General features: G+C 34.4%; 2 protein-coding genes across 2 annotated transcripts in view; both read right to left on the reverse strand.

Annotated features, from left to right (window-relative positions):
• Positions 1–1,950: 1,950 nt before the first annotated feature.
• On the reverse strand, positions 1,951–17,996 carry LOC107663683 (carbonic anhydrase 4-like). The gene is made up of 8 exons (XM_016454004.1): positions 17,883–17,996; positions 7,022–7,066; positions 6,755–6,919; positions 5,900–6,045; positions 5,625–5,717; positions 5,448–5,514; positions 4,085–4,248; positions 1,951–2,694 (listed from the first exon to the last, which is right to left on the reverse strand). Exons 1-8 carry the CDS (start codon positions 17,941–17,943, stop codon positions 2,515–2,517), a joined length of 921 nt encoding a protein of 306 aa, XP_016309490.1. The 5' UTR covers positions 17,944–17,996; the 3' UTR covers positions 1,951–2,514.
• A 3,110-nt stretch (positions 17,997–21,106) lies between these two features.
• The window catches only part of LOC107666797 (myotubularin-related protein 4-like), an 84,183-nt gene continuing 78,788 nt past the window's right edge, over positions 21,107–26,501 (reverse strand). The window contains exons 16-18 of the mRNA XM_016458280.1: positions 25,699–25,809; positions 25,537–25,625; positions 21,107–22,729 (exon numbers count right to left, since the gene is read on the reverse strand). Of these exons, the coding sequence (XP_016313766.1) occupies positions 22,552–22,729; positions 25,537–25,625; positions 25,699–25,809 (378 nt within the window). The 3' untranslated portion in view covers positions 21,107–22,551. The remainder of the gene's footprint in view (positions 22,730–25,536; positions 25,626–25,698; positions 25,810–26,501) is intronic.

Genomic DNA, 26,501 nt, shown 5'->3' on the forward strand with positions numbered 1-26,501 from the left:
TCAGTGTGAGTCAATTAGAATCGGATTAGATGTTGATACGTGTCGCAGACTGAAGGAGTGAAGCTCGTTTATGTGGGAATGTGAGACACGAGCAATTAAATCTCACCTCAGAGACACTGAGAACAGACAGACAGACAGAGATCACCGACATCTGCCTTATGAAAATATTATCTCACTGTGTTCGGAGTTTTGTGTGGTGATCTCATGTGCAATTACTTTACATTAATATAATGCATATATTTATACTGACTGACTGCTTAGTATCATACTTGATTATGAGATGCACATCTGACTGGGTTATAATGTCATTACACTGCTTTAGCAAAGGGCTAAAGAGATAAATGCTATTGCTTTCTAAGAAATATTCCAGGCGTAATATGTTCTTTTTAAACTTTGTTTATATTAAATTTAAAATAATAGTTTTTTTGCAATCAAATTTGGAAAGTGCTGCAGAACAGTGTTTTTTTAGTATTATTTTTATATTATTATAGTATTTATTAATATTTTAAAGTAGCTTTTAGTTTTATATTTTCAGTTTTACTTTAGTTAGGTATACTTTTAGTTTGAGTTTTAGTATTTTTGTTATGTGCATTTGTCATGTCTTTATTTTTATATATATATATATATATATATATATATATTTATATATAAAATACAATATTTTAAAACGGAAAAAATAAATAGAATAAAATAAATACAAATTGGTAATTGAGATATTTTAATCTCAAAATTCTGACATTTTTCTCAGAGCTTTTTAAATGAATTGTTTTTTATCTTCCATATTTTAGTGCTTCAACATTTGGTTTTCAATTCTTTCATCTGAATTTTTATTTTATTTTTTATTTAATTTTATTTGATCATTATTTCAATTACTAAAAACAATTTCACTGGTGCAGAAATTACAGACTTCACCTTTGTCTGAAATACTAAAGCATGACAGAATGCGTGTGATTTAAAAAATGAAATGCAGCCATTTATTATTATACTGGAATGCATTCACTATATCATTAGCAGTTACATCATCATAATATCATCAGTGCATTCTGACAGGTTGACAGAACTGACATTTTCAACGTAAATGAAGATTAAATGGAGATGGCGATTCAGTGATGCTTTGCTGTACATTTGAGTGTCCAGAGGTCAAATTCATCAATGCTTTCAGCAATAATACACATGACAAACAGCAGCGCTTGCATGAACATACATACACACATATAGAAAAACATGCATATAGATAGTGTTAATGTGTGTTATGAGTACAGACGTTGCACGTTTCCCTGTTTGTAGAGTCTGCTCGGCCTTTACAGCAAATACTAATCATCATATTCATTTTCTCCAAAAAGAGCGTCAATGCATCACGTTTAGTGTGTCTGAGACCCTCAAAGTTTATAAAACACAAATCATGTGTCCTCACAACAGACTCGAGCAGAATCTTTTGGATATACAGTATAAGTTTGTGCGCAAGATGCATGACTTCAAAACGTCTACAGCAAGTCCAGATGTGTGTAAATATCATGCCACAGACTGAGTGTAAGTGTTGTGAAACTGTAGTACATTTTAAACAAAATCTTGTCACAGAGAACACACCGCTTTCACTTTGACCATCTCTATTGACTAGCAAAGGGATTTATGTGTCTGTAAGCAATGCATGTCTGGGTTAAACTTAGAAATGCAAAAGTACTTGGTTCCCTTTATTTCCACACTTGGCACATTTTTAGGGGTCTGAAAGCAGTTTGCAAAACTGGACAGGAATATAATATATACATACTGAATATATAGAATATATATATATATATATATATATACATACTGTATGAAATAATTTATATGTATGCATATATAAAAATGTAATTTTACATATACAGTATATAGAGTGCATGTCTATCACATTATAAATAATATCTAAATAATTATAAATAATATCATACAGTTTATATATGCATATATATATACAAACACACACACACATATACATTTTAATTCTCAGTTCTCGATCAATTAACTTGATTCATTTAAAGCGAATTTGATTCTTTTGAACTCAAGTGTGAAACACCCTATGAAACTGTCAACAGAATTAATGTAGATGTATTTGTGTTTGCCATATCTGGGTTTCTTTCCGATCTATTCTCACGGCTCTGTGACCTTTCACCCTTGAACTCTGTGACCTTTCACCTGTAAAGTGCTGATCATCATGTGTTAGTAATGCACATCTCCAGCACATCAAAGCCTTTGTAAATATAGCCTGTGTGTGTGTGTGTGTGTGTGTGTGTTTGGCAGATGTCTATAACAGATAAAGGTCATGCATTTATTCCCCGTCAGACCTTCACAGAAAGTCCGAGCGGCTTTAATCCAGCTCCTATTGATAGCTATGAACACACGTCTACTGGTCAGATTCTACACTAACTACTCTAGTGTCCTGTAGAAACGGCTTGTTTGTGGTTTTCTTCTGTTGGTCTGTTGATTGGCTGAGAACTCATTGTGTTGGTTGTGTGCCGGTAGCGGGTCGGTCTCGCTCTAGTGCGGACGGGACAGGCCGAGCGCTGCGCTGATGGAGGCCAGAATCAGGACGGCGCTGGCGGCGACCGCTGCGCCGCTGGACCGGTAAACCACACGTCCGTTACGTGGCTGAACGGGTCTGAACGTTCCCACCATCGGGTTCCCATCGTGGAACTTCAGGGTGGAAAAAGCCCGGAGCTGTTTGAAGACACATAATGATCAGAGCTTTATCATGCAGGGTCAAAATGATGACAGTTGATTTTTGGGGTGAGCTGGCCCTTTAAGTGCTCACTTCTGAAATCCTAATAGAGAGTAAAAATCCCATTCAGTTTCTCCATAGATGAACTGATTTTTTTAGCATTTAAAAACAGATCTACTGTGAGCTACAAGGTTGTTATTCGACGGTAGATGCTTTTGTTGAAGCCATCAGTTCGCATTATTTCAACTTATCTTTTAAAGAATTGTTTAAAAGCGGAATTTCTGGTGAAAAACTGCATTGCCCATAATTCTGCAAAATAATACAAATTGAAACAAGCTAATTGTGCCAAAACAACTCTTTAGTGTCTCGTTCTGCACTCAGTACAGTATATATATATATGTATGTATGTGCAGTATACAGTATAATATAGCAATATAAATATATATATATATATATGTATATTGCTATTAACTTCAAATATGTTGTTTACATATCTGAGTTATTATAAACTAAATCTAAAACCATTAAAAAAAATTCTACAAATAAAATAAACATAAACTGATATCGAATATGAAAACATAAACTATTTTATTTCAGCTAGTTGCCAAAGCAACTTTTCTCATTTTCATTTAGTTTAACTTGATGTACTAAAATAACTCAAACTGAAATAAAAATGAATAAAAATATATATAGACATATTAAAAAAACGAATACAAATGACAAACACACAACAAAATTACTAAAAAATGAAAACAAAAAGGATAGCAGAAAAATCTGACAATATTTAAAAAAATATCTAATTTAACATGAATAAAAACTATAATAGTATTTCAATGATACTAAAATAACACTGTTTAACATGACAATCAAATAAAAAATTATGTATATCAACAACTTTGTTAATAATTTTATTATTCACATGCTTCATGGGTTTGTAATGCTTCCATTAAAGATATTAAGTTCACAGTCTTTTATCTTTTTGATCTCTTTTTGTATGATTTTCAAATACTGTTTTGCTTCAAATCAAAGTTTGTTGTGATCCTTCTCATAGCTATGTTCATTCTTGCCCGTTTATTGGGGAAATCTTATCAAAGTGAGAATATATTGAAGATATTTAGTCAATATCCAATGGATGCTGAATAAAATGTAGCATCCCATTCATTGACAACCAAATAAACGTCACCAGCACTATTGTATAATTCACTGCGCTATCTAGATTCTGAAGTTCCATTCAAATAAATGCTAAAATACATGCAATGTGCATAAAATGGTTATTTCAATATAGCTGACTATAATGGCAAGAGATAGCAAAGTAAATGAGTTTAAATACGAGTTCATGTCCAGTTTTTGGTGTTCAGGATAATGGCGTGAAGGCAGCTTCAGTCGCACCTGTTCTCTGTCGAGGGGAATGGGGTTTTCAAACACCGTCCACACCACAGCCTCCGTGCAGCCCGGTGTGGTTAGAGAGCCGTCATACCGGTAATAGTTAGTCATGTTGACTTCAGGCGGAATGAGCTGATTCAGAGAGATCTTACGGAGCGTCGTGTTTCCATCTGCGCAAACAAAAAGAGTCATTCAGACAGCTTTGTTGAACAATGTCTCTTCTAATTAACAAGGCTGTGATCGAAAATACAGTAAAAAATTGTTAAATATTATAATTTATGTGAATATATTGTAAAATGTAATTTATTCCTGTGATGCGCAGCTGTATTTTCAGCATCATTACTCCAGTCTTCAGTGTCACATGATCTTCAGAAATCATTCTAATATACTGATTTGCTGCTCAAGAAACATTTCTGATTATTATCAATGTTGTGCTGCACAATATTTTGGTGGAAACCGTCATGCAATTTATTTTTCAGAAGAACAGCATTTATTTGAAATCATAACACTATAAATGTCTTTACTGTCAATTTAATGCATCCTTGCTCAATAAAAGCATTTGTGTCTTTCTTTCAAAAACATTAAAAAAATCTTACTGATCCCACACTTTTAAACGATAGTGGATTTTCTAGAACTGCATAAAATTATCTCCAGAAATTTCTAGAAATGCATAAAGTTTTCTTTTCATGTTATCATTAGCTTTATTTGAAAACATCCAGAATATTATCTTAATATTAAGTTTTTTGTGTAGATTTCAGGATTTATTTTTTAATTAAAATTAATTTTACTTTTTTTTTTTTTAGGCAAGACAATAATGTGTTTTTTAATTACAATTATTTAAAAAAAAATCTAATTAAAAGTGTGTAATTTCGTTGCTAGAAACAGCACTAAGCGGAACAAAATAATGACAAAAAAAGATAACAATTGTTTCCAGATAGTCCTATTGTCTCTCAAACTCACGTCACTGGTTGAGTCATAATCTGGCATATATCGTGTCGCTCAAACAAACAGATCAATGTTATGAAAGTATCAGTTTTTCACTCTTCAGGAAGTCAAGCTATGACCATTGTCTGAATGACACGATTAAACTGAAACAGCACAAGCTAGTTGAACACTGAATAAATGACGCACTTCACTCTTAAAGGAATATTCCAGCATATATTCATCTTGATCAGCATGCTTTTGATTAATGCAGACAATGCATTCACAAGTAAAAGAATCAGAGCACCATCAATAGATGTTTAAAATATAAAGGTATCAGAAATGCACAAGTCAAAATGATTGTCTGTGTTGATCAACAGCATGTCACATATGGAATATCCCTGTAATATTGCAGAAGCGCTTGTTCAGATTGAGGTTGCTTTCTTACTTGTATTCTGGATGCTGCGCAGGCCGTGTGTGAATAGATCATACTTTCTGTTAGAGCTGCTCGACTCCTGAAAGTTTGAAGCAATGTGGATTTTTCATTGTACAAATTCAAAATCATCTCTGAGCAAACTAAACATACTCATATTTCTTGATTTTAAAGCACATGCACATTTCAAACCTCGTAGAAGAACCCCAGCACCGCGATTCCTGAAGGATCTCTGAGTGCATCTTCAAGTCTGTTGTATCTTTGTTTCATGTGCACAATATGCAGCTGGTGCGAGAGTAATACACATAATAATACGGATTAAAATTAAAAATATATATAAATAAAAACTCTAGCAAAACAGTGTTTTTGCAATCAGCAGCACAAAAATAGGAATAAACGAGTATTGGATTTAATTCAGTGAATCTGATGCAGGCAGGTGTTATTCACTGATATGGTGTTGGTCGCACCTCCATAGGATACTGCTCTCCATCGACGGTGTGTTCAGATCCAGGACCTCCGTTAGTGCCCCAGTGGAGGTGAAACTGCACGGCCTTGTACGTTTCTCCCAGGTTTCCTCCAGACACTGTGGCTGTGATGGGTATACTGACCTGAACTGATGTGGAAAACACAACATTACAGTCCAGCGTCACACAGACCAGTTTGTTTCTTCATCAGATTTGGAGAAATGTAGCATTGCATCAGTGTCTCAACAATGGATGCTCTGCAGTGAATGGGTGCCGTCAGAATGAGAGTCCAAACAGCTGATAAAAACATCACAATAATCCACAGCACTCCAGTCCATCAGTTAACGTCTTGAGAAAACAAAAGAAACAAATCCATCATTAAGGTGTTTTTAACTTTAAACAGTTGTTTCCAGCTAAATTACGAGTCGTTAATCCAAAATAAAACAGTGTTTTTATGGATTATGGACTCGTATTTTAGCAAGAGGCAACACTTTGAAGCTAAAAACGTATTAATGCTGGATTTGTTTCAGCTTTTGTCTTCTCCAGATGTTAACTGATGGACTGGAGTGGTGTGGATTATTGTGATGTTTTTATCAGCTGTTTGGACTCTCATTCTGACGGCACCCATTCACTGCAGAGCATCCATTGCTGAGACACTGATGCAATGCTGCATTTCTCCAAATCTGATAAAGAAACAAACTATATTTGCACAACCAAAATAGAGATCATAGAAACTGCTCAGTCAAAAACACTGAATGAGCTCACCAAAGCAGAACAAAACAGACATGCTCTTCATCAGACTAGATTAGTTTTGATTCTCGTCTTCAGCTGCTGTTCTTGTCCAGTTTGCAGTCTTACCCGAGTGGCCGTTGTTCTTCATGGTGCTGTCGAATACGGTCTGGTAGCCGGTGAATTTGAAAGGCGTCAGCCGCTCGTCCAGCTTGGTTTTCTTCGTCACTATGTTGATTGGTGACTGTCTGTTCTTCCCACAGTCTGCACTGACTTCACTCCATCGGTCTGGTCCTTAGAGCAACATGGAGAAGTAACGTTAGATTTAGTTTATATGCGTCTTAGATAGTTGAGTGATGTGATGAAACAAAAAATGCACATAGAGGCTCAACTTACCTTTACAGTGAGATTCACAGCTCACTTGTGTCTGGTAGCACCAGTCTGTGTGAGTATAAAAGATGAGTTAGTAAACTGAAATACTTTATTTAGATGACTGGGAATAATTACGAATTTTTTTTATGTTTTTGCAAGGAGACTCTTCTGCTCACCAAGGCTGTAGTTATTTGATATAAAAAAATACAGTAGTTATAAAAAATACAGTAAAATTGTGAAATATTATTACAATTTAAAATGACTGTTTTCTATGTGAATATCTATTAAAATGTAATTTATTGCTGTGATGCGCAGCTGTATTTTCAGCATCATTACTCCAGTCTTCAGTGTCACATATCTTCAGAAATCATTCTAATATGCTGCTCAAGAAACATTTCTGATTATTATCAATGTTGAAAACAGTTGTGCTGCTTCATATTTTAGTAGAAACTGTGATAGACTACCACAAGTTTGGAGTAAGAAAAAGAAATTCATACTTTTATTCAGAAAAACAAACACATTAAATTGTTTAAAAGGGACAGTTATTACTTCTAAAATGTTAGAAAATGTTTCTATTTTCAACACTGAATATGTGTTTCCTATTATTATCAATAATTAAACACCAATAATAAATGATAGTAATTAAACACCAAATCAGCATGTTAGAATGATTTCTGGAGGATCATGTGACACTGAAGACATCACAGGAATAAATGACATTTTAACAGATATTCACATAGAAAACAGTTTTTTTAATTGCAATAATATTTCACAATTTTACTGTATTTTTTATCAAATAAATTCACCCTTGGTGAGCAGAAGAGGCTTCTTTCAAAAACATAAAAAATTGTAATCATTCCAAACGTTTGACCGCTAGTGTATTAAACAAGTTATTAATTGTAATGACTTCATTCCATTGACTCGTCCGACAGGAAAACCTCTCCCTGCCGCTCACAATGAGCACAGGCTATATTGAATTGTTATGAGAATTGTTGATGATGACTAAACTATCTTCATATTCTTAACAGAAGTAACTAACGGGATGTTTTGAAGTCTCTCAGGCAACTTCTCAAGAAGTAACTCAGTCATCATGACTGGATTTCGTGACCCTGGGTCTCCTTTTCAGATCCTGTTATTTTAGGAATTAAAGAGAAATGTCACTGATGACCCAAATGTGACCCTGGAGCACAAAACCAGTCATAAGGGTTAATTTTTTGAAATTGAGATTTATACATTATCTGAAAGCTGAATAAATCAGCTTTCCATTGATGTATGGTTTGTTAGGATAGGACAATATTTGGCTGAGATACAACTATTTGTAAATCTGGAATCTGAGGGTGCAAAAAAAATCTAAATATTGAGAAAATCATCTTTAAAGTTGTCCAAATGAAGTTCTTAGCAATGCATATTACTAATCAAAAATTACGTTTTGATATATTTACAGTAGGAAATTTACAAAATATCTTCATAGAACGTGATCTTTACTTAATATCCTAATGATTTTTGGCATTAAAGAAAAATCTATAATTTTGACCCATACAATGTATTGTTGGCTATTGCTACAAATATACCCCAGCGACTTAAGACTGCTTTTGTGCTCCAGGGTCACATTTGTTATTGCTTGGAAATTGCACTCGGTTCTTTTTTGTTTTGCATTTGAGTCTTAGATGTTTCACCTAAAAAAAAAAAAGTCACAAATGATTTGATTATTGTCATATAATAAGAGTATAGAGTTGTAAAATGAACGCGGAGCAGCTTAGATCATTTTATGAGAGTTCATATTGAGATCTTTGACTTTTAATTGCAGACGTTGCTGCACATTTGAGACATTGCTGAGATCAAAAATGACTGGATATGAAGTTGGTCAGACCTCTTTAAAGAGAAAGTAAGGTTAAAATACACCTCACACAGTTGAGGAAGGTCATTTCTTGGCTAATGCAAGAGATATTTCTCTTCCGCAAGAAGTTATTCATCCATAAATTGATTTGATGACCTTTCATTGAGCTCATATGATCTTGTATTGACACTGATGGCAAAATATTTATTAAAGGAAAGATATAATGAACTAGATAATGATCATATTTAATAGATCTGACTGTTAAGTGTGCAGTAAAAACATTTTATTTTTAAATGTCCATTTTTAATCAGAATATATTGCATGTATTGCAACATATATTGCAATACAATGCATGTTCACATCCATTAAACATTAATGACTTATATAGAATAAAAGAGAATTGTGCCCCTCCCCCCAATAAAAAAAAAAAATAATAAGATTAATGTATTAATGCACATAAAATTTCCATGCATTTGCATTACACAGTTTTAACATAAACTAATAAACGTAATGTGATGCACATTTTCATTTTCATTTCAATCATGCATAAATAAAAGTAGTCGGATTTCTATAATAATACTAATACATTGAATAGGTTTTAAATGCATATTTTCAATAAATACAATTAGTTTCAACCCTCATACATTGTTAATACTTTTTAACCTAATGATACATTTAATTGTTTTCTCAACAAACAGATTCTATGCTGATGCTGATTCTAAGCTATTTGAATTAATGCATTTTGAAAATATGATAATTTAAATAAAATTAAATAGATGCAAATATTTAATGATAAATTATGGCATGATTTTTTGCCATGCATGACTGAGAAATATGCATCACGTTAAGTTTATTAGCTTGTTTGTGTTAAAACTTTGGATGGACATTTTATCAAGCTTTTTTTGAGTTTTGAGTTTGATTAATTTCTCTATAGAAGTGCATTAGTATTTCATTGCTTAGATTGACCTCATCAAGCTCAAAAGTTCACGGCTTTGGCATCAAACTTGTTTTTAGTCACTTCAGTGTCAATCAAATTGATCATTTCATGTTTATTAAACTCTTCCCGATTGTTCACTTGTTTTGTTTTGTTCCCTCACAAACAAAGTATTGTTCCCACGTCTCCATCATTAGCTGTTATTCTCTGCCATTCAAATGCCTCTAATACACAGGAATTGCGTTTCTATTGTTTATTAGCTGGACAGACACGAGTCGAGGGTCCGGCGCTCTATCTGTCTCCGCTATCTCATATAGACGACTCTTATTTTATTAATCTTTCACAATGGAGACGCATGTCTCCACCTCACAAATATTTTGACCCTATCTCTGAAATCCAATATTTATGAAAAACACGCACGCCATTGAAACGAATGGGTCGGGTCGCCTCGTTGTGTTATTTCTAAGTTCAGTCCCACACATGGAAGGCCGGCCGGTGGAAGTGAACGTTTTGCAGAGGAAGTGCCAGAGAAATGGCACAGCGGGCAGGTCTTTAGACCTCATCTGCGATGCCGTTTCCTTCTGCGGGCACATGATAATCGGCCTCACAAAGAATGGCATCCTCGCTCCACCTGACGCAGACCTGCCGTCTCCAGAGCCAGATGAAAACCCCAGGTTCTCCCCATGAGCCGTCTGGAGTACAAAGCCAGGAACGCCAGGGACGTGTGAACCGGCCATCCTTCCTCACCCAGAACCTGTTTATCATCTCCCATTGTGTGCTGCCTGTACCCAGAATGCACTTGATCTCATTCCCTCACAGAAGTCTCTAGGATGACCATAATAAGTGCAACAGTCACTTCCAGATATAAAAACTTGAGAACATATTATTTGTATAGCAACCGTTTCTGCCCCTCCCCAACCAACTAGAAACAGACTGCCTAAGAAGAGATTAAATCAAAGGTTCGATCAATATTGAATGTATGTATGCATGAATGAATAAATAAATGCATTTGATTTTTTTCAGTCTTTTTATTTATTTTTTTTACATTTTATTATTATTTTTTTAATTATTATTTTTATTTTATTTTTTATTCTTAAGAACTACCAACCAGAATCAGACTGCTTTAGAAAATAAATAAAATGCTTTATTATTTTTTTATTTTATTCCTTTTATTATTTTTATTCTCAACAACAAATGTTTTTTTCCCCTCAAGAACTACCAAGCAGAAACAGACTGCCTTAGAAGATATTAAACAAAAGAAGATATTAAAACAATCAATCAATAAATGTTTTTATTTTTTATTTTTTTATTTTATTTTATTTTTTATTCTTCTTTTTATTTATTTTTATTCTCAAGAACAAATGTTTTTGTTCTCAGGGAACTATACCAACCACAAACAGACCGCCTTAGGAGGTATGAAATAAAACGTTACACTAAATAAACAAACAAACAAATAAAAATATTAAAAAAAAATTTTTTTTGATTATTCAACAACAAATGTTATTTGTAAAGAGACTATGCTTTTTACCATTTCAGTCTCTCCCCAACCAACCCAAAACAGACGATATTAAATAAAAGGTTACAATCAATAAAAATGTATAAATAAATAAATAATTGGGAAATATATTTTTAAAGATAACTTATAACCAGTTTTGGGGGTAACGCATTACAAGTAACGTGAGTTACGTAATCAGATTACTTTTTTCAAGTAACTAGTAAAGTAACGCATTACTTTTTAATTTACAAGAAAATATCTGAAAATATTATTAAATTATTAAAATATCTGTATTATGTAACCTATTTAATTATTGCAGAGCTGCAATAATTAAATAGGTTAAATAATACAAATATCCTTTATGTATTTAATCCCATTTTATTAACCAATTTGCTGCTGACCTTCGATGATCCAATTCAACAGTACTAATAAGCAAAAATTACACACGATAAGCTAACATTTCTTCTTTTTTATTGCTGAAGAGCGTTGAACTTTATTCTTCTGTGTTCTACTGTACAGACGTGAATTTACATTTCCTTCAGCTTGAGGCTTTTGGTGTGAAAGGGCTTTTACATTTGCCAAAAATATAACTTTTTATATTAAAAGCAAACAAGCAAGCCCAGCCCAGATTTAAAAAGTAACGTAATGCATTACTTTCAATAAAAAGTAACTAAGTAACGTAATTAGTTACTTTTTTTAGGAAGTAACGCAATATTGTAATGCATTACTTTTAAAAGTAACTTTCCCCAACACTGCTTATAACCTACTTTTAGATCCGAGTTTGTTAATCGATAGTATATGCTTTTTGTTGAGCCTGCATTATTTCAACTGTTTTTTAAAATAATCGTTTAACAGCTGAATCTGTGATGAAAAACAACATTGCTCATAATTCTGCACACAAAATTCCACCAATCAGAGAGTCACGGCGAGGAAATCGTGTCAAAAGAGCTCCGCCCACTCCGCAAATGACAAAATCAAGTCTCACTAAACTGTCAAAGTATTTCTGTATATATGCATAAACTTAAAATATATTGTTTCTATTGACATAATCAACAACTTAAATAAATAGATTAGTAGTTCTCCATTTGATGATGTCATCTGCAATGCTTCATGTGATTGGAGAGTTTTTCCCTCATTGGAGTTAAGTTCCCAGTCTTGTATCTTTGTTTTGTTTTTTGTACACTTTTCAAATACCTTTTTGCTTCAAATCAGAGTTTGTGTTGTTGCGATTCTGCTTGTAGCTGGTTTGTTTGCCTCGTGGCTTATAATGCTTAAATAGAGACTTGTTGAAAATCCCTATGGGAAAAATGAATGGAAAAAATACTTACAGCAGCAATGTTGCTGAAAAAGTGAATGGCACTAGTGCAAACATTCATGCTTAATTACTTCTGACCATAATAAACACATTTCTCAATGCATACTGTAAATGTGGATGAGAGATTGTGTCTGCTGATCAACAAGAAGTAGTTTGGCATTGATGAGCAGGTGTTATGAAGGTATTTATTGGTCTCGGCTATCATTAACCGCGTCGAGTCCGGAGCGCACGTCAGCAGAGAACAATACCTGCCTGTTCGCTGATATGAATTCACAAACAGCCTTTGATCTTTAGAGCTGCGCGAGAAACAAAGTGAGTGTCACAGTGGGTCACAGTAATATCTCAAAGAGCCAAAGACGCAACACTGCAGATGAACAACGACACAAAAGACAAAGCAAAGAAAATATGGTTTCATGCATGCAAACCAAAACAAATCCATCACTGTGTGTACGATATATATATATATCATGTGAACACGGAAATCTGCTTAGACACCTTAACCTGATTTAGACAGCAAGGCATTCTGGCATTTTGACAGAACATGCAAACTGCATATTATTTATGTTTTTTGTAAATGTATGCTGTTTGATATTCTACACAACATGACTGCATTTAGGCTGCGGTTTAACACGTTTGCTAAAGTTTACCTTATATTTATTGCTTTTCACATATTCTCTTCCAAAACCGAGTGAGCTGCACAATGTAAAATAGGAATAAATAACACTACTTTGTTTTGTCAGTTTGGTTTGTTCAGTAGATGCCTCATTCAACCAATAAATACATCAAGGCAAGGCAAATTTCCCATTAGTAACAATTGCTGCAATGCATGCAACTCACAAACGCTAAACATTTCAGCAATATTGTTACATTTTCAATTCTTTCTGTGTTTGACTTGCTGGGACAACATTTGGAGGAAGTTCTCTTGGTCTTACATGGGTTTGTAAAGGTAGGGTAGACAACGATTTCGTAGAGTCTAGCAATAGCAAGCTAGCTTTGAAAGCATAAGATCCCTCCCTGCCTGCAAATCGCTCTCCAAAGCCACGCCTCATCCAAAACACATGACCGCACACAGACAGAGCAGAGACATCAGCGACAAGATGAGAGACAGTGTCAATGCTGTCAGATTACCTCATGCCTCATTCACTGGTGAGAAAACATTTCGGTACAAATCACATGATATTACAGTAATAACGCCTTACATTCTCACTCGGTCCTGCAATCAATAATGCAGTGGAACACGGTGATGATGATGTATGCAAATATATACATCGACAGGACAGCCTATCGTAGCCCTTGAACTGTGGGATATGATTAGATGAACATTTTATGGTCCTACGCCTTCCACAGACAATATAAATACATATAAATACACTTAGGCCATCAAATGACATCAAAGTACCGCGAGAGCTAGAGAGAGCAGAGCAGACGGCTCCATGCTTTCGAATCTCTCTCGCGGTACTTTGATGTCATACAACGATCGATCGGCGCAGAGCAAACACCTGGTTATTTTAGGCAATTTAGAAATCCTGTGCAGAATGTGTCCCCGGGAAGGAGCACGTCTGGTTACCTTAATGTGAAGGGACTTTCAACCAGCATAACAAAAAATGTTTTTGAACCAAATCACCTACCCTGCCTTTAAGTAGATTCATGTCATTCACATTTCTTTGTATTTATGAACTGTAAACGTCAAAATATGTATTTTTTATTTAAAAAAATAAATACATCTTATTTTATTTTATTTTTGCAGTGCACCATAGGCAACATTTAAGGCATCTTAAGCTTACTTGTGCTGTCTAATAAGAAAACCTATATACTAAGGCAGGATGGTATGTATCCTTTCTGGTTAAAACAATCCCAAAATGTACTTAGATTCATGCATTTGAGAGAAATTAGAAATGCACTGTGCATTTTATTTTATATTGCACTGGAAACTAGCAATAAAAATCGCTTCACTTTACCTCAATATTTACAGTATGTGAGATTTTTTTTAAATTGTAAAGCATTTGTTGTGTCAATCATGCACTTTACATGAGGAATAATTATTTGTAGACAGTTTCAAATTAGTCACTTTTTATTTTGGTTAAGAAGCAGCACTAAGAAGGAAGCTGCCTATGTAGACGGCGAGATTTGCAGTGTTGCATTCTGTACAGTTTCTTTCTTTCTTTATTAGGTTGAGCCAATATTTCAGCATGTCATTATGCAGTTCTTCTGCATGTAAATATTCCCACTGGCTTCATTAGTACCATTTAAGGTGCCATTTATAAACCATATTGACATTTATTGACCTTTAATTTAGACGGCTGCCATTTAGCAGATGCTTTAATTAAAAGTCATTTACAGTTGACTTCACCTCAGGTTACTCCAGAGAGACTGAAGCCGTGATACAGTAAGTGTGTTGATCAAGAGCACAATGAATCAACAATGAAGCTGCAGAGCTTTCTTTAACCTCTTGTCTGCTTGACTAATAAATAATCAGTTATTAATGCTGATATGAAGATTACAGTCATTGTTTGTTTGTTCTATACAGAAGCACTTGAACACGCATCTAAAGTGGCTCTTAAATAGAGACATACAGACTTTTGTGGACATTTTGTTGACATACAGCTAACCTAGAAAGTATATTTGGATGCTTAAGTCACACTTAAAAATGTCGGAATGTCATTGCATTAGAAATGATATCCATCAAATCTTTTCTGTTCGCTAACGTCATCCTTTTCAAAGTTTTAATCACATTAACTAACTATCAACAAACAAAGTCACTGAATACCGACTGTCCTCATTTTCAACACTCCATCTATTGTTTTAGCATTTCAAAGTGAACAAACTTCCTTTTGTTGAGTCATTTTTATTTATATAGCGCTTTTCTACAATACACATAATTTCAAAGCAGATACAAAAACTGTGTGTCAATGTTTAAATATCTTTAGATCCTAGAGAGCAGGAAATCTAACATCAAAGCAGCAGATTGTGTTTTAATGTCTTTAAGCTAGAATCATGTATGTCGATTATTTACAATAACTGACACTTGCTTTGATATTTCGTAATCTACAACCGAGACGTTTTTAAGTGTGACTTAACTGTCTAAATAAGTTTTGGCACCGCTGGAATTAATCTGTCAATCATCAAAATGTATGTCGTTATTTTTGTAGGCTTCAACAGGCTTGTCAAACGTTTCAATAACCAAAAAATAAACGCTCGTGAACAGAAATCGCCTTCGTCTGTCAAGGTAACCATAGTAACAGTGCGCTGCCCGCCACTTCGCGTCGCATAAATAAATAAAAAAAAGAAGCATAAATAGGCTACTGTAATTATTTATCACTTTATTGTTCATTTAGCTGTCCAAATTGTTACTAATTTTGTACGTTTCAACTAGCTTTTCAAACACTTCAGTAAGAGAACCCGTATTTACACTCGGCGCGCCGGTAAATAGTCAGAAATCGCTTTCGTGGTAACCATAGCAACAGTATGCTGCTCGAGAACTTTGCGTCTGAAAATCTATTCAAATAGGCTTACTGTAATTATTTATCCCTTTATTGTTCATTTAGCTAAATTGTTACTACTTTTGTACGTTTAAACTAGCTTTTCAAACACTTCAATAAGAGAACCTGTATTTACACTCGGCGCGCGGTAAATAGTCAGAAATTGCTTTCGTGGTAACCATAGCAACAGTATGCTGCTCGAGAACTTTGCGTCTGAAAATCTATTCAAATAGGCTTACTGTAATTATTTATCCCTTTATTGTTCATTTAGCTAAATTGTTACTACTTTTTTACGTTTCAACTAGCTTTTCAAACATTAAACAAGAGAACCCGCATTTACACTCGGCGTGCGGTAAATAGTCAGAAATTGCTTTCGTGGTAACCATAGCAACAGTATGCTGCTCGAGAACTTTGCGTCTGAAAATCTATTCAAATAGGCTTTCTATAATTATTTATCCCTTTATTGTTCATTTAGCTAAATTGTTACTACTTTTGTACGTATCAACTAACTTTTCAAACACTTCAATAAGAGAACCCGTATTTACACTCGGCGCGCAGTAAATAGTCAGAAATCGCTTTCGTGGTAACCATAGCAACAGTATGCTGCTCGAGAACTTTGCGTCTGAAATTCGATTCAAATAGCGTTAAGCCTACTGTAATTATTTATCCCTTTATTGTTTTTCATACTTATAAATAACAACAAAACCTGACAAATTCAACCCGCCTATTTTCATCTAGCGGTAGCCTAAATAGACCCTCACAAACAGAAATGTTCCTCTTTTTTGGAGGTAACCATAGCAACAGAGCGCTGCTCGAGAACTTTGCTTCTGAAAACCAAATAATTCTTTATCACTCAAGTGTTCATTAATATACTACATATCACAAAAAGGTGAAAGGTCTTTAAGATGACGTTTGGTTTACGGTACAAAGGGCGCCAAAGGACAAATTCGACGAACTTGAACGGATCAGGCACGGAACATTTGTCTAGCAAGTCTTGGAGCAGTTGGCAGACTGAGTACAGGTGCAGCTCTAGTCATGAATGATGCCGCTTCAGAGCTTCATCGACCGCGTTACGCTGGCAAACACTGGATTTTAGGAGCTCGTTCTATATAAGGAACAGCAACGGACCGAGTGTCCTTGAGCAGAAAGAAAGATGCTCCTTCCTCCAGAAAATGAGGCAGCGCGCAAGATTGAGTTTTTTAAGGGGGTTCGAGGTTCGTGCGTCAGATGACATTAATTAGATTAATAACTCTCTGACAGTCTGCCTAGGTAAGCTAACATTATTTTTGCGACTTACAAAAGATTCATAAATAGCCTACAAAAACGTGTTTTGAGTTTAATTAATTTATCATCTTTATTTTGTGTTCTGAGTAAAATTGTGTTTATCGGTCATTAGCTCTGCATAGTCAAAACTGTAATAAAGATGTTTTTCCATTGTGTAGGCTACTTTTGAAAAGCTTAAAACTTGCTGAAACGTTAAAATGTTATATCAGAGTGTTTTGTGCATTAAATAAAAAGACTTTTTGTTCTAGAAAAGTTTGTAAATAGAACTGTTTGAGAATATATGTACATTTCTAGTATGCTCTGTTCACCTTTAAATGATGCACATTAGCTATTAATGAATACTAATACATTTGATATAGATCTGAGTTCATTCAGTAAGTTTAATCTGATCAGTGCAAAATGTCCTTATTGATATATGATCAAATTGATGTTACCTGCAAAGCGCTGTAGATTTGTAGAGTTTGAAGCACCACATATATGAAGCAGCACTGCAGCAGCAGCATCATTGAGTAAAGCTAGATCATGAATGTGCTGGACTCACCTGCACCGCTGCACGAATGCAGAATCAGTGGCAGAAGATAAGCTGAAAGCAGACACCGCATTGTGAAAGTCCTGTGACTCCAGCAATGAGACTCGACCAAATGTGACCCTTTGAGAGTGTGATTGTCTCTTATATAGTAATATATCTATCAATGGACAGGATGGAGTCTGCTGGCCCCTCCCATCACATTCCTCAATAACCAGAGCATCATCACACCCGTCTTATCTTTACCACGTTATGTATGAAATATGCTCATTATTCTTACTCACATCTATCTATCTATCTATAGATCTATCTATCTAAAAGTCATTTTAATGGTCAGATCTGATAAATGCCAGTACAATGACAAAAAACTCCTCACCTAACGATAATACATACTATTATTAGTACACTCTAAAAATGCTGGGTAAAATAGGGACAAACCCAGTAATTGGGTTATTTTGACCCAGCGGTTGGGTTACTACCCAGAAGGTTGGGTTAAACATTTAACCCAACCGCTGGGTCAAAACAACCCAATTGCTGTGTTTGTCCCTATTTTACCCAGCACTGGGTTGTATTTAACCCAGCATTTTTTAGAGCGTAGAAAGATGCTTTTCCCCCCAAATCAACTTACAGTTTAGATCAACCTACAAGGCTACATTTATAGAAAATCCAACTGTGCATGGCAGCATATGACCAAAATAAGCCTTGCCCAATCACAGGTCATCTTATTCAAACTTTGTATGTTTATTATTGATTGTTTTTCCAAGTTGTAATTCCATGAATCAAAGCATGATTGGATGATTCCAGGTGAAATCCTTAATAATGATCCCTTCAGTATTTTTGTTCCAGCATGTAGGCCTATTTCAGGGAAATTTATGGTTAGTAGCCTAAATGAGGAAAATTCTGTCAGGAAGTGTTGAATTAGGCTTTTGTTATTGTTATATTTTTGTTGCCTCCCATTTTAACACATATTTAATATTCCGTAATCTTACTGTGCTGTAAGTTGTAAACATATTTCTGTTACTCATACACTTTATAATGTGTATATGGGCGATTAGTATCTTGTATAAAGTTACCTGAGTAAACACCTGCTTTATCCACAACAGAAATATGCAGTTATGAATATTGAGCAGCTGAGCGCAAAACAGTCATTAATGTGAGTTTGGTGACATCTAATGGCCGGTTTAAAACTGTTCGACTCAAAACGGTTCAAAGCCTATTAATGATAATTATACAGCAGTAGGCCTACTACTACTAATACAGGTATTAATGCATTTATTTGTTTATTTACTACTTTTCAGCACAACGTTCGAGTATTTTTGAATTGTTATATTAGACAGCAACTTGTCTTTGAAAATCATATTTCCCATGTTACAAAAACAGCATTCTTCCATCTTAGAAACATTGCCAAGTTACGAAACATGATACCTGTTTCTGATGCAGAAAAGCTAGTTCATGCATTCATGACCTCTAGACTGGACTATTGTAATGCACTGCTAGGTGGTTGTCCTGCATCTTCAATAAACAAGCTACAGGTAGTCCGAAATGCAGCGGCTAGAGTCCTTACCAGGTCAAGAAAATATGATCATATTACCCCAATTTTACAGTCTCTGCACTGGCTACCTATTAAATTCCGTATCAGTTACAAAATATTATTACTTGCCTATAAGGCCCTTAATGGGTTAGCTCCTGCGTACCTAACTAGTCTTCTACCACGCTACAATCCATCACGCTCCCTAAGGTCGCAAAACTCTGGACTTTTGGTAGTACCTAGGATAGCAAAGTCCACTAAAGGAGGTAGAGCTTTTTCGCATTTGGCTCCCAAACTCTGGAATAGCCTTCCTGATAACATTCGGGGTTCAGACACACTCTCCCTGTTTAAATCTAGATTAAAGACACATCTCTTTGGCCAAGCATTCACACAATGTATCTCATGACCTTGTACTGCAGTTATATCTGATCAAATGCACATTATTATTCCTTTATTTGAACACTTTTTTTTTGTTGCATGGTTGAAACAGCAGCTACGCTAATTATGTCTATTTTTTTCTCTGTTTCTGCTGGGATTGACATCCCGTGGTAACTAGGATTTACACAAGCTTCAGTCTGGACCCAGAACACCTGAGAAGAGATGATGCCAACCCCTCAGAGGACCTCAGATGATGCCAACCCTGAAACAACATACAGAACTACCACATTTTCTGTGAAGCTGCTTTGCAACGATTTGTCTTGTGAAAAGTGCTATTCAAATAAACGTGAATTGAATATTTTTATAAGGCTGTCAATTTTCTTCTCAGTGATCTTCAGTAAAAAGTGATTATCACTGCAGGCTGAGATTTGTGATGTTGAACTGGAGGCATTTTCTATTATTTTTTCATTAGTAGTATTATTGGCATTGGCTGTTGGATTATTCCCTTGTTCATTTCTGACTGCGAACCGCTGAACCTTGTACAGTCTGTATGGAGAAACTGAACTACACGGTCAGGGTTGGCAAGTGTCACTCTCACTAGTCTCATTGTAATTTTTGTAATGTTGCAATGTTGTGATTATTCTTTTGATTCATTGTAATAGTATGCCTGACGCGGTTTTTCCTTTTTATAGATGGAGAAAAAAAATCAGTGGTAATTAACATTGTCATTAGAACTTAAGAACTATTCCTTTAAATTCACAGGTAAAGAGATGCATTATTTATTTATTTGTGAATGTATATTTTTGTGTTGTACGTGTTATGTTCTTTATGTAAATCTGTTGTAAAGTGTGGGAAAGGTGCTCTATACATAAAACTGCTAAAGATCAGAGTGCTATTTTTGTTTTAAAACCTGCTTCTTTAGGATGATTTTATTATAGCATATAACTGCAGTATTAAATATATTAAATGTTGACTTTTTGAAAACTCTTAAAGGGGTCATCGGATGCGACATGCACTTTTACAAGTTGTTTGAACTGAAATGTGTGTTGGGCAGTGTACACAACCACCCTATAATGATAAAAATCCACCCAGTGTTTTTTTTTTTAATCTGGTTAAATGTTTTCCCCTTCTTTTCATTAAGACCCTAAAGAATCATATCAACTTGTGGAAAATGGGCATCCGATGACCCCTTTAAATACAACAGGAAAAAAATAACTGCAGCAAAACAAAAATGCTTATGTTAATTTTAGTGTTCAAGCTCCATGCTTGGTATGATTTTGAACAAAATAATAAAGCAACGATGAATAATCTCAACACAGGACACAGATGGCTGATAAAGACATATCTTTTTATTTAACCCATGGGATTGAACTTGTACAGTGCATTTCTTTACAACAATTATTCACTAAGTGACAAATTTTAGCCACTATTACAGACCAAATAACTATATAATATATCACATTTCTGGGTTCCTTTTCAATGCATTTAACTCGAAATGTGTCCTTCATCAACACCACGGAGAAGAAAAATTAAACCCATCAGACAAAATCAAAGCGGTTCTCAGTGTTTTTAACCTCATCGATTCTCAACAAATCATCCTCTGATTGTTAAGCCTCTAGCTATCGTACCATCCAACATGTTAAAGTGAATCCATAAGAAAATCAAACACATGGCACTGTTGAGAGGTTCACCAACATTACAATACACAATCAACGTAGGGCCTGAAGACGCGGACGACGTGAAAAAGAAATCATAGCACTTGTTTTGAACATGTTGAGAACGTGAGTGGACAGCAGCGAAGCGGTCAAACCCTCCAATACAAAAGTCCTTTAAATCGCCACCAGTTTCCAATGATTCACCTGTTTCAGATTGTCATTTTAATTATCGTCGTTGGTTTGTTCAGATGAAGTCATAGAAAAGAAACTAGTACACTAGTATTCTGGATAAAGTAGACGGAGCAGTGCAACATGGCTATAGTTTTACCATAATGTACACAACAACATACAGCATAAATGTTCAGCTTGCTCGGATTTTTTCTTGCTTTTCCTGCTACAAAACACAACCAGCCAGATGAAACATGAATTTAGGAGTGCTTCTGTTTATATATTACTGATATGTTGGAATTTGAGTTTGGCATTTAAAGTCGAGAGTGAAACCATTTCACATTTCAGCGAAAGCGCAGTTTTGACGTGAGTGGCTGAAAAACAAAAACTGCACAAAACTGCCATCAAATCAATGCAAACTGGCAGCTTAAATTCAGTTCCTCCCTCCAGTTTCTGAAAAATCAAAATAAACCAAACAGCCGTACATTCAAGCTCCATATCAGCAGACGAACTGCTGCAGATCTCCCCGTTTTGGTCTCAATCCCCCTCCGTAGTGCACAAAATAATAAGGATACAAAAGTAGAATTTTTCGTTTTTAAATACTGTAGCAGCTTGGTTGGTTTTAAATAGAGAGCCTCTGGATGTGTGTGATGCATACGGGCCGTGTGGTGATTTCCAGACAAAGAAACGTCTCTCTTTGGAACCCAAGGATCCTTTGGGTCCGGTTTCTGTCCTCAACCAGAGAAGCTTGGAGTTCACTTGCAGTGATAAAATCGCCCCTCCGTAGCAAACCGCACTCGTGTTTGGAGTTGATCCGTCCCGTTCCTCGTGTGGATCAGTCTCAGAGCCGATCCGGACTCCAGAGGAGAGAGCTCTAAAAGACTTCTTTCTTGCTCTAAAAGACGGGCGTGTGATTGGACGCCGGTGTGTGTGTGGCGCGCTGTGATTGGCCGTCTCAGCTGGAGGCGGTGGCGATGGCTTTCTTCAGCTGTTGCGAGCGCAGCTCTCGCGTGCGGGACTCCAGCAGCAGGTCGTGGCAGGTGTTGCACACCAGAACCGGGTCGTACAGCTGCTGGTCTGGGATGGGCAGCTTCAGGTGACAGCAGTCCTTACAAAACACGTTCCCACAGTTCCTACGGGAAATCAGGACGGAATCTCAATCATGCATTCAGTCAAATATAAACCAGCCATCCAATATTTGAATACAATTAACCAACAAACTAATACATCACTATCAGCACTATAAACAGTGTCTCGCAAAACTGAATATTAAAAAAAAACTAGAACTATTGAAAAAACTAATGAAAAACGTAAACCGAGGATGCATTTCTAATTTTCTAACATTTCTAAGTTTAAGCTCAAGTTGAAGTATTAAAATATTAAAACAATAAAAATGAATTAAAAATAAAGGTAAATAGAATAAGTAATAAAATAAAAATGACAAAAGCTAAATTAAAATTAAAATACAAAAATAAGTTATAAATAATTTAATAATTAATTAAATTCAGTTAAAAATTAATTTACTACCAATGAATAGAAATAAGAAAAATTAGAAATATTGCCTAAAACTGAAATAAAAAATTAACTAAAGCTTAACAGAAATATTTTTAAAAATGACAAAAGCTAAATTTAAATTAAAATACAAAGATAAAAGTTATAAATAATTTAATGAATTAATTCAGTTAAAATGAATTTACCACCAATGAATAGAAATAAGAAAAATAGAAATATTGCCTAAAACTGAAGTAAAAAATTAACTAAAGCTAAACAGAAATATTTTTTAAAAATGACAAAAGCTAAATTAAAATACAAAAATAAATTAATAATTAAATAATTAAGTTAAAAATGAATTTACTACTAATGAATAGAAATAAGAAAAAATACAAATATTACCTAAAACTGAAATAAAAATTAACTAAAGCTTAACAGAAATATTTTTTAAAATGACAAAAGCACACAAAATTACTCAAATTTAAACTAAATTAAAACTGAAAATATAAATAAAAAAGCTAATTTTAAATATTAATAATGCTGTAATGACACATTAGTAAATCAACAAACTAATCACATTAGTTATAAATCTAATATTCAATCAATAAACCAACAAACTAATCCGTTACATGCACTGCAAATAGTGTTGTTATTTTTAACGGAAAAAAAAACAAAACTCTAATTCGCGAATAATTTTCAGTTAGTTGGCAGTGAAATAAAGCCAACAAAATAAACCTGTAGAAATGTTGCTCTGGCAAATGGCTAAAACTAAACTAAAAATAAAGCAAAATAGAAATATTTAAAAACTGTTAAAATCACAACAATTTTAAAAATGACTACTACCTAAACTAAAATACTAAATTATAATACTATAATAGTGTATAAATAACACTAAATTAACACTGGCTATAAATCAAATATTCTAGAAATCACATATTAACCCTTTAAGCCATGAAGGCATTTTTGCCTCACTGAAGATCATGTTTTTTCTGAGTGACATACACAAAAAGAATGACTCATAACTCGAAGACTGCAGCAAGGAGCGTCAAAAGGTTGGTATCGTTAGATAGAAAAATATGCTGCTGAGAAATAGCTGATAAAAATGTAAGAAAAATTTGAGTGCTCAAGAGAAATTTTTCATATCTGTCTTATTTGACATTCAATATCTCAGGACAGAAATAAGGTAGGAGGAAAATTATTTTTGATTATGTTCCCCAGCATGTTAGCTATATCTGTTTCAAATTTTGTGGTGATAGCATAAAGTATCCAAAAGTTACAGTATTTTGTAACAAAACAGGCATTTTTGTTTAGCTCTCGACTCCCTGAAGGAATTTTAAAAACTGTTGTTTTCTGAGTGCCATACACAAAAATAATGACTCATAACTCCAAGACCGTAGCAAGGAGAGTGTCAAAAGGTAGATATCGTCTGATAGAAAGTTTTCTATATTTTTATGTGAAAAAAAATCTTTGCATTTGAATATTCTTATGTTGAGAAATAGGTGGTAAAATGTAAGAAAAATTTGTGTGGTCAAGGGAAATTTTTCATATTCTTATTTGATGTTCAATATCTCATGAAAAAAATAAGGAGAATAAAATTATGTTTTGGTCATATCACCGTTATTGAAAAAAATTATATTGCGATATATTGTCCAGCCCTAGTTATATGTGAATTAAATTTTGTGGCGATATCATGAAGTAATCAAAAGTTACAGCATTTGGAACCAAGGTAGCCCTTCTCTTAGCCCCTTACAGTTTTGAAACTGTTGTTTTGAATTTGAAGTAAAGCCTCACTCAAGTTTAGCTAAAGCCCCAAACAATTATACTTGTTTTATTCAACTCGATGAGACCTTTCAAATGACATATGACATGACTTATCTGAGCTGTATGATGTTTCTGGCACAAAAACATTTTTCATAAATTATGAAAAAATTTTTGTCTATTTATCCGCAAATAACTCAGCACTGCTTAGGAGTTAATCAAAGTATATTGTGTTATTCCATTCAGGGGTTGCTTAGTGATTTGATTTTGATTTTTTTCGTGCAGGTGGTTAAAGGGTTAATCTATAAATCCAATATACAAACAAAACAAACGCTACTAATTCAATCAAATATTCTATCAATAAAGATTAAAATCAATCACATATTTCAGTTTTTTTTTTTTTATTGATGTTTGTTTAAATCATGTCTGAATTGCCACCGACGAAACGTATAGTAAAATCCAATATACAACCATCAATAACCGGACACTTTGATCGTAAAAACACTGATTACAATTCGATATTTGAATGATCTGTAATAAATCAACTGATGTGAATTCAGTATATTTACTAAACTAACATTTAACGTTATTTAAAGTCTCAGACGGGATTTGGGAATCCCTGAAAAGTCTGAAAATGAAGTGATATTTAACCGATCTGCTCCTGTTTCTCAGGAATCAGACTGGGCCGCACCTGCAGTGATGGCGTCTCTTGGCAATCCAGAACTCACAGTCGCAGTTGAAGCAGTGAGAGGCCATGTGATCCGGCACCCATCTGGTGACCTGTGTCCAGAAACAAGCTAGTTAAACTCTCTAAGCATCATCAGCTGTACTGCGCAGCATCAGAGAGACTGACCTCTGTGTCCTTCCTCTCCACACGGTCCCAGCTGCCCTCGCTCAAGCGGTCCTCGCTGTGACTGGACAGAGAGTCTTCCTCGTCGCTGCCGTCTGACTCCCGCAGACACGTCTGGAGGAACGAGAGAGACGTCAGTGGAGTCACAGACACAAGAATAGAAACACAAATGCATCTCAAAAGGACCAACGACACAGCTGTCCATCAAACATTGCACTGAAACAAGGGTTTAAACGTTGTGTCTGTGCGAAAGCACAGATTCTACCTGTAATAAAATCACAAGCATCACAAGAGACTGGTGATTTTATATGCAAGAGTCAATGAGAGAATTTTTAAAATCAAAATTAAGACATTTTAAGACCTTTATGACTAAAATGCAAAATAATAAGATGTTTTAGTTAAAAAGTTTGGAATAATTACGTTTTTTATTGTGTTTGAAAGAGGTCTCTCGCTTTCAAATGCTGCATTTATGATATACTATCAAAATATTGTACAAAAGTTCATATTGTTAAATATTGCAATTTAAAATAACTGTTTTCTATTTGAATAATGTAATTTATGCCTGTGATGGCAAAGCTATTAATTATATTTTAAAATATATTTAAGTAGAAATAAATTATAAAAATACTTCACGATATGGATGTTTTTACTGTATACTGAGTGTGTGTGTTTTTTTTTTTTTTAATAAATGCAGCCTCGGTGACCAGAAGAGACTTCTTTTAAAAATTGTATTATTCCAAAAAACTAAATTAAATAAATAAATAATAAATAAATATTTTACCTAAATATTACCTTTTAAAAATGTT

Source organism: Sinocyclocheilus anshuiensis, unplaced genomic scaffold (genome assembly GCF_001515605.1).
Source record: "Sinocyclocheilus anshuiensis isolate Anshui unplaced genomic scaffold, SAMN03320099.WGS_v1.1 scaffold245, whole genome shotgun sequence".
NCBI lineage: Eukaryota > Metazoa > Chordata > Actinopteri > Cypriniformes > Cyprinidae > Sinocyclocheilus > Sinocyclocheilus anshuiensis.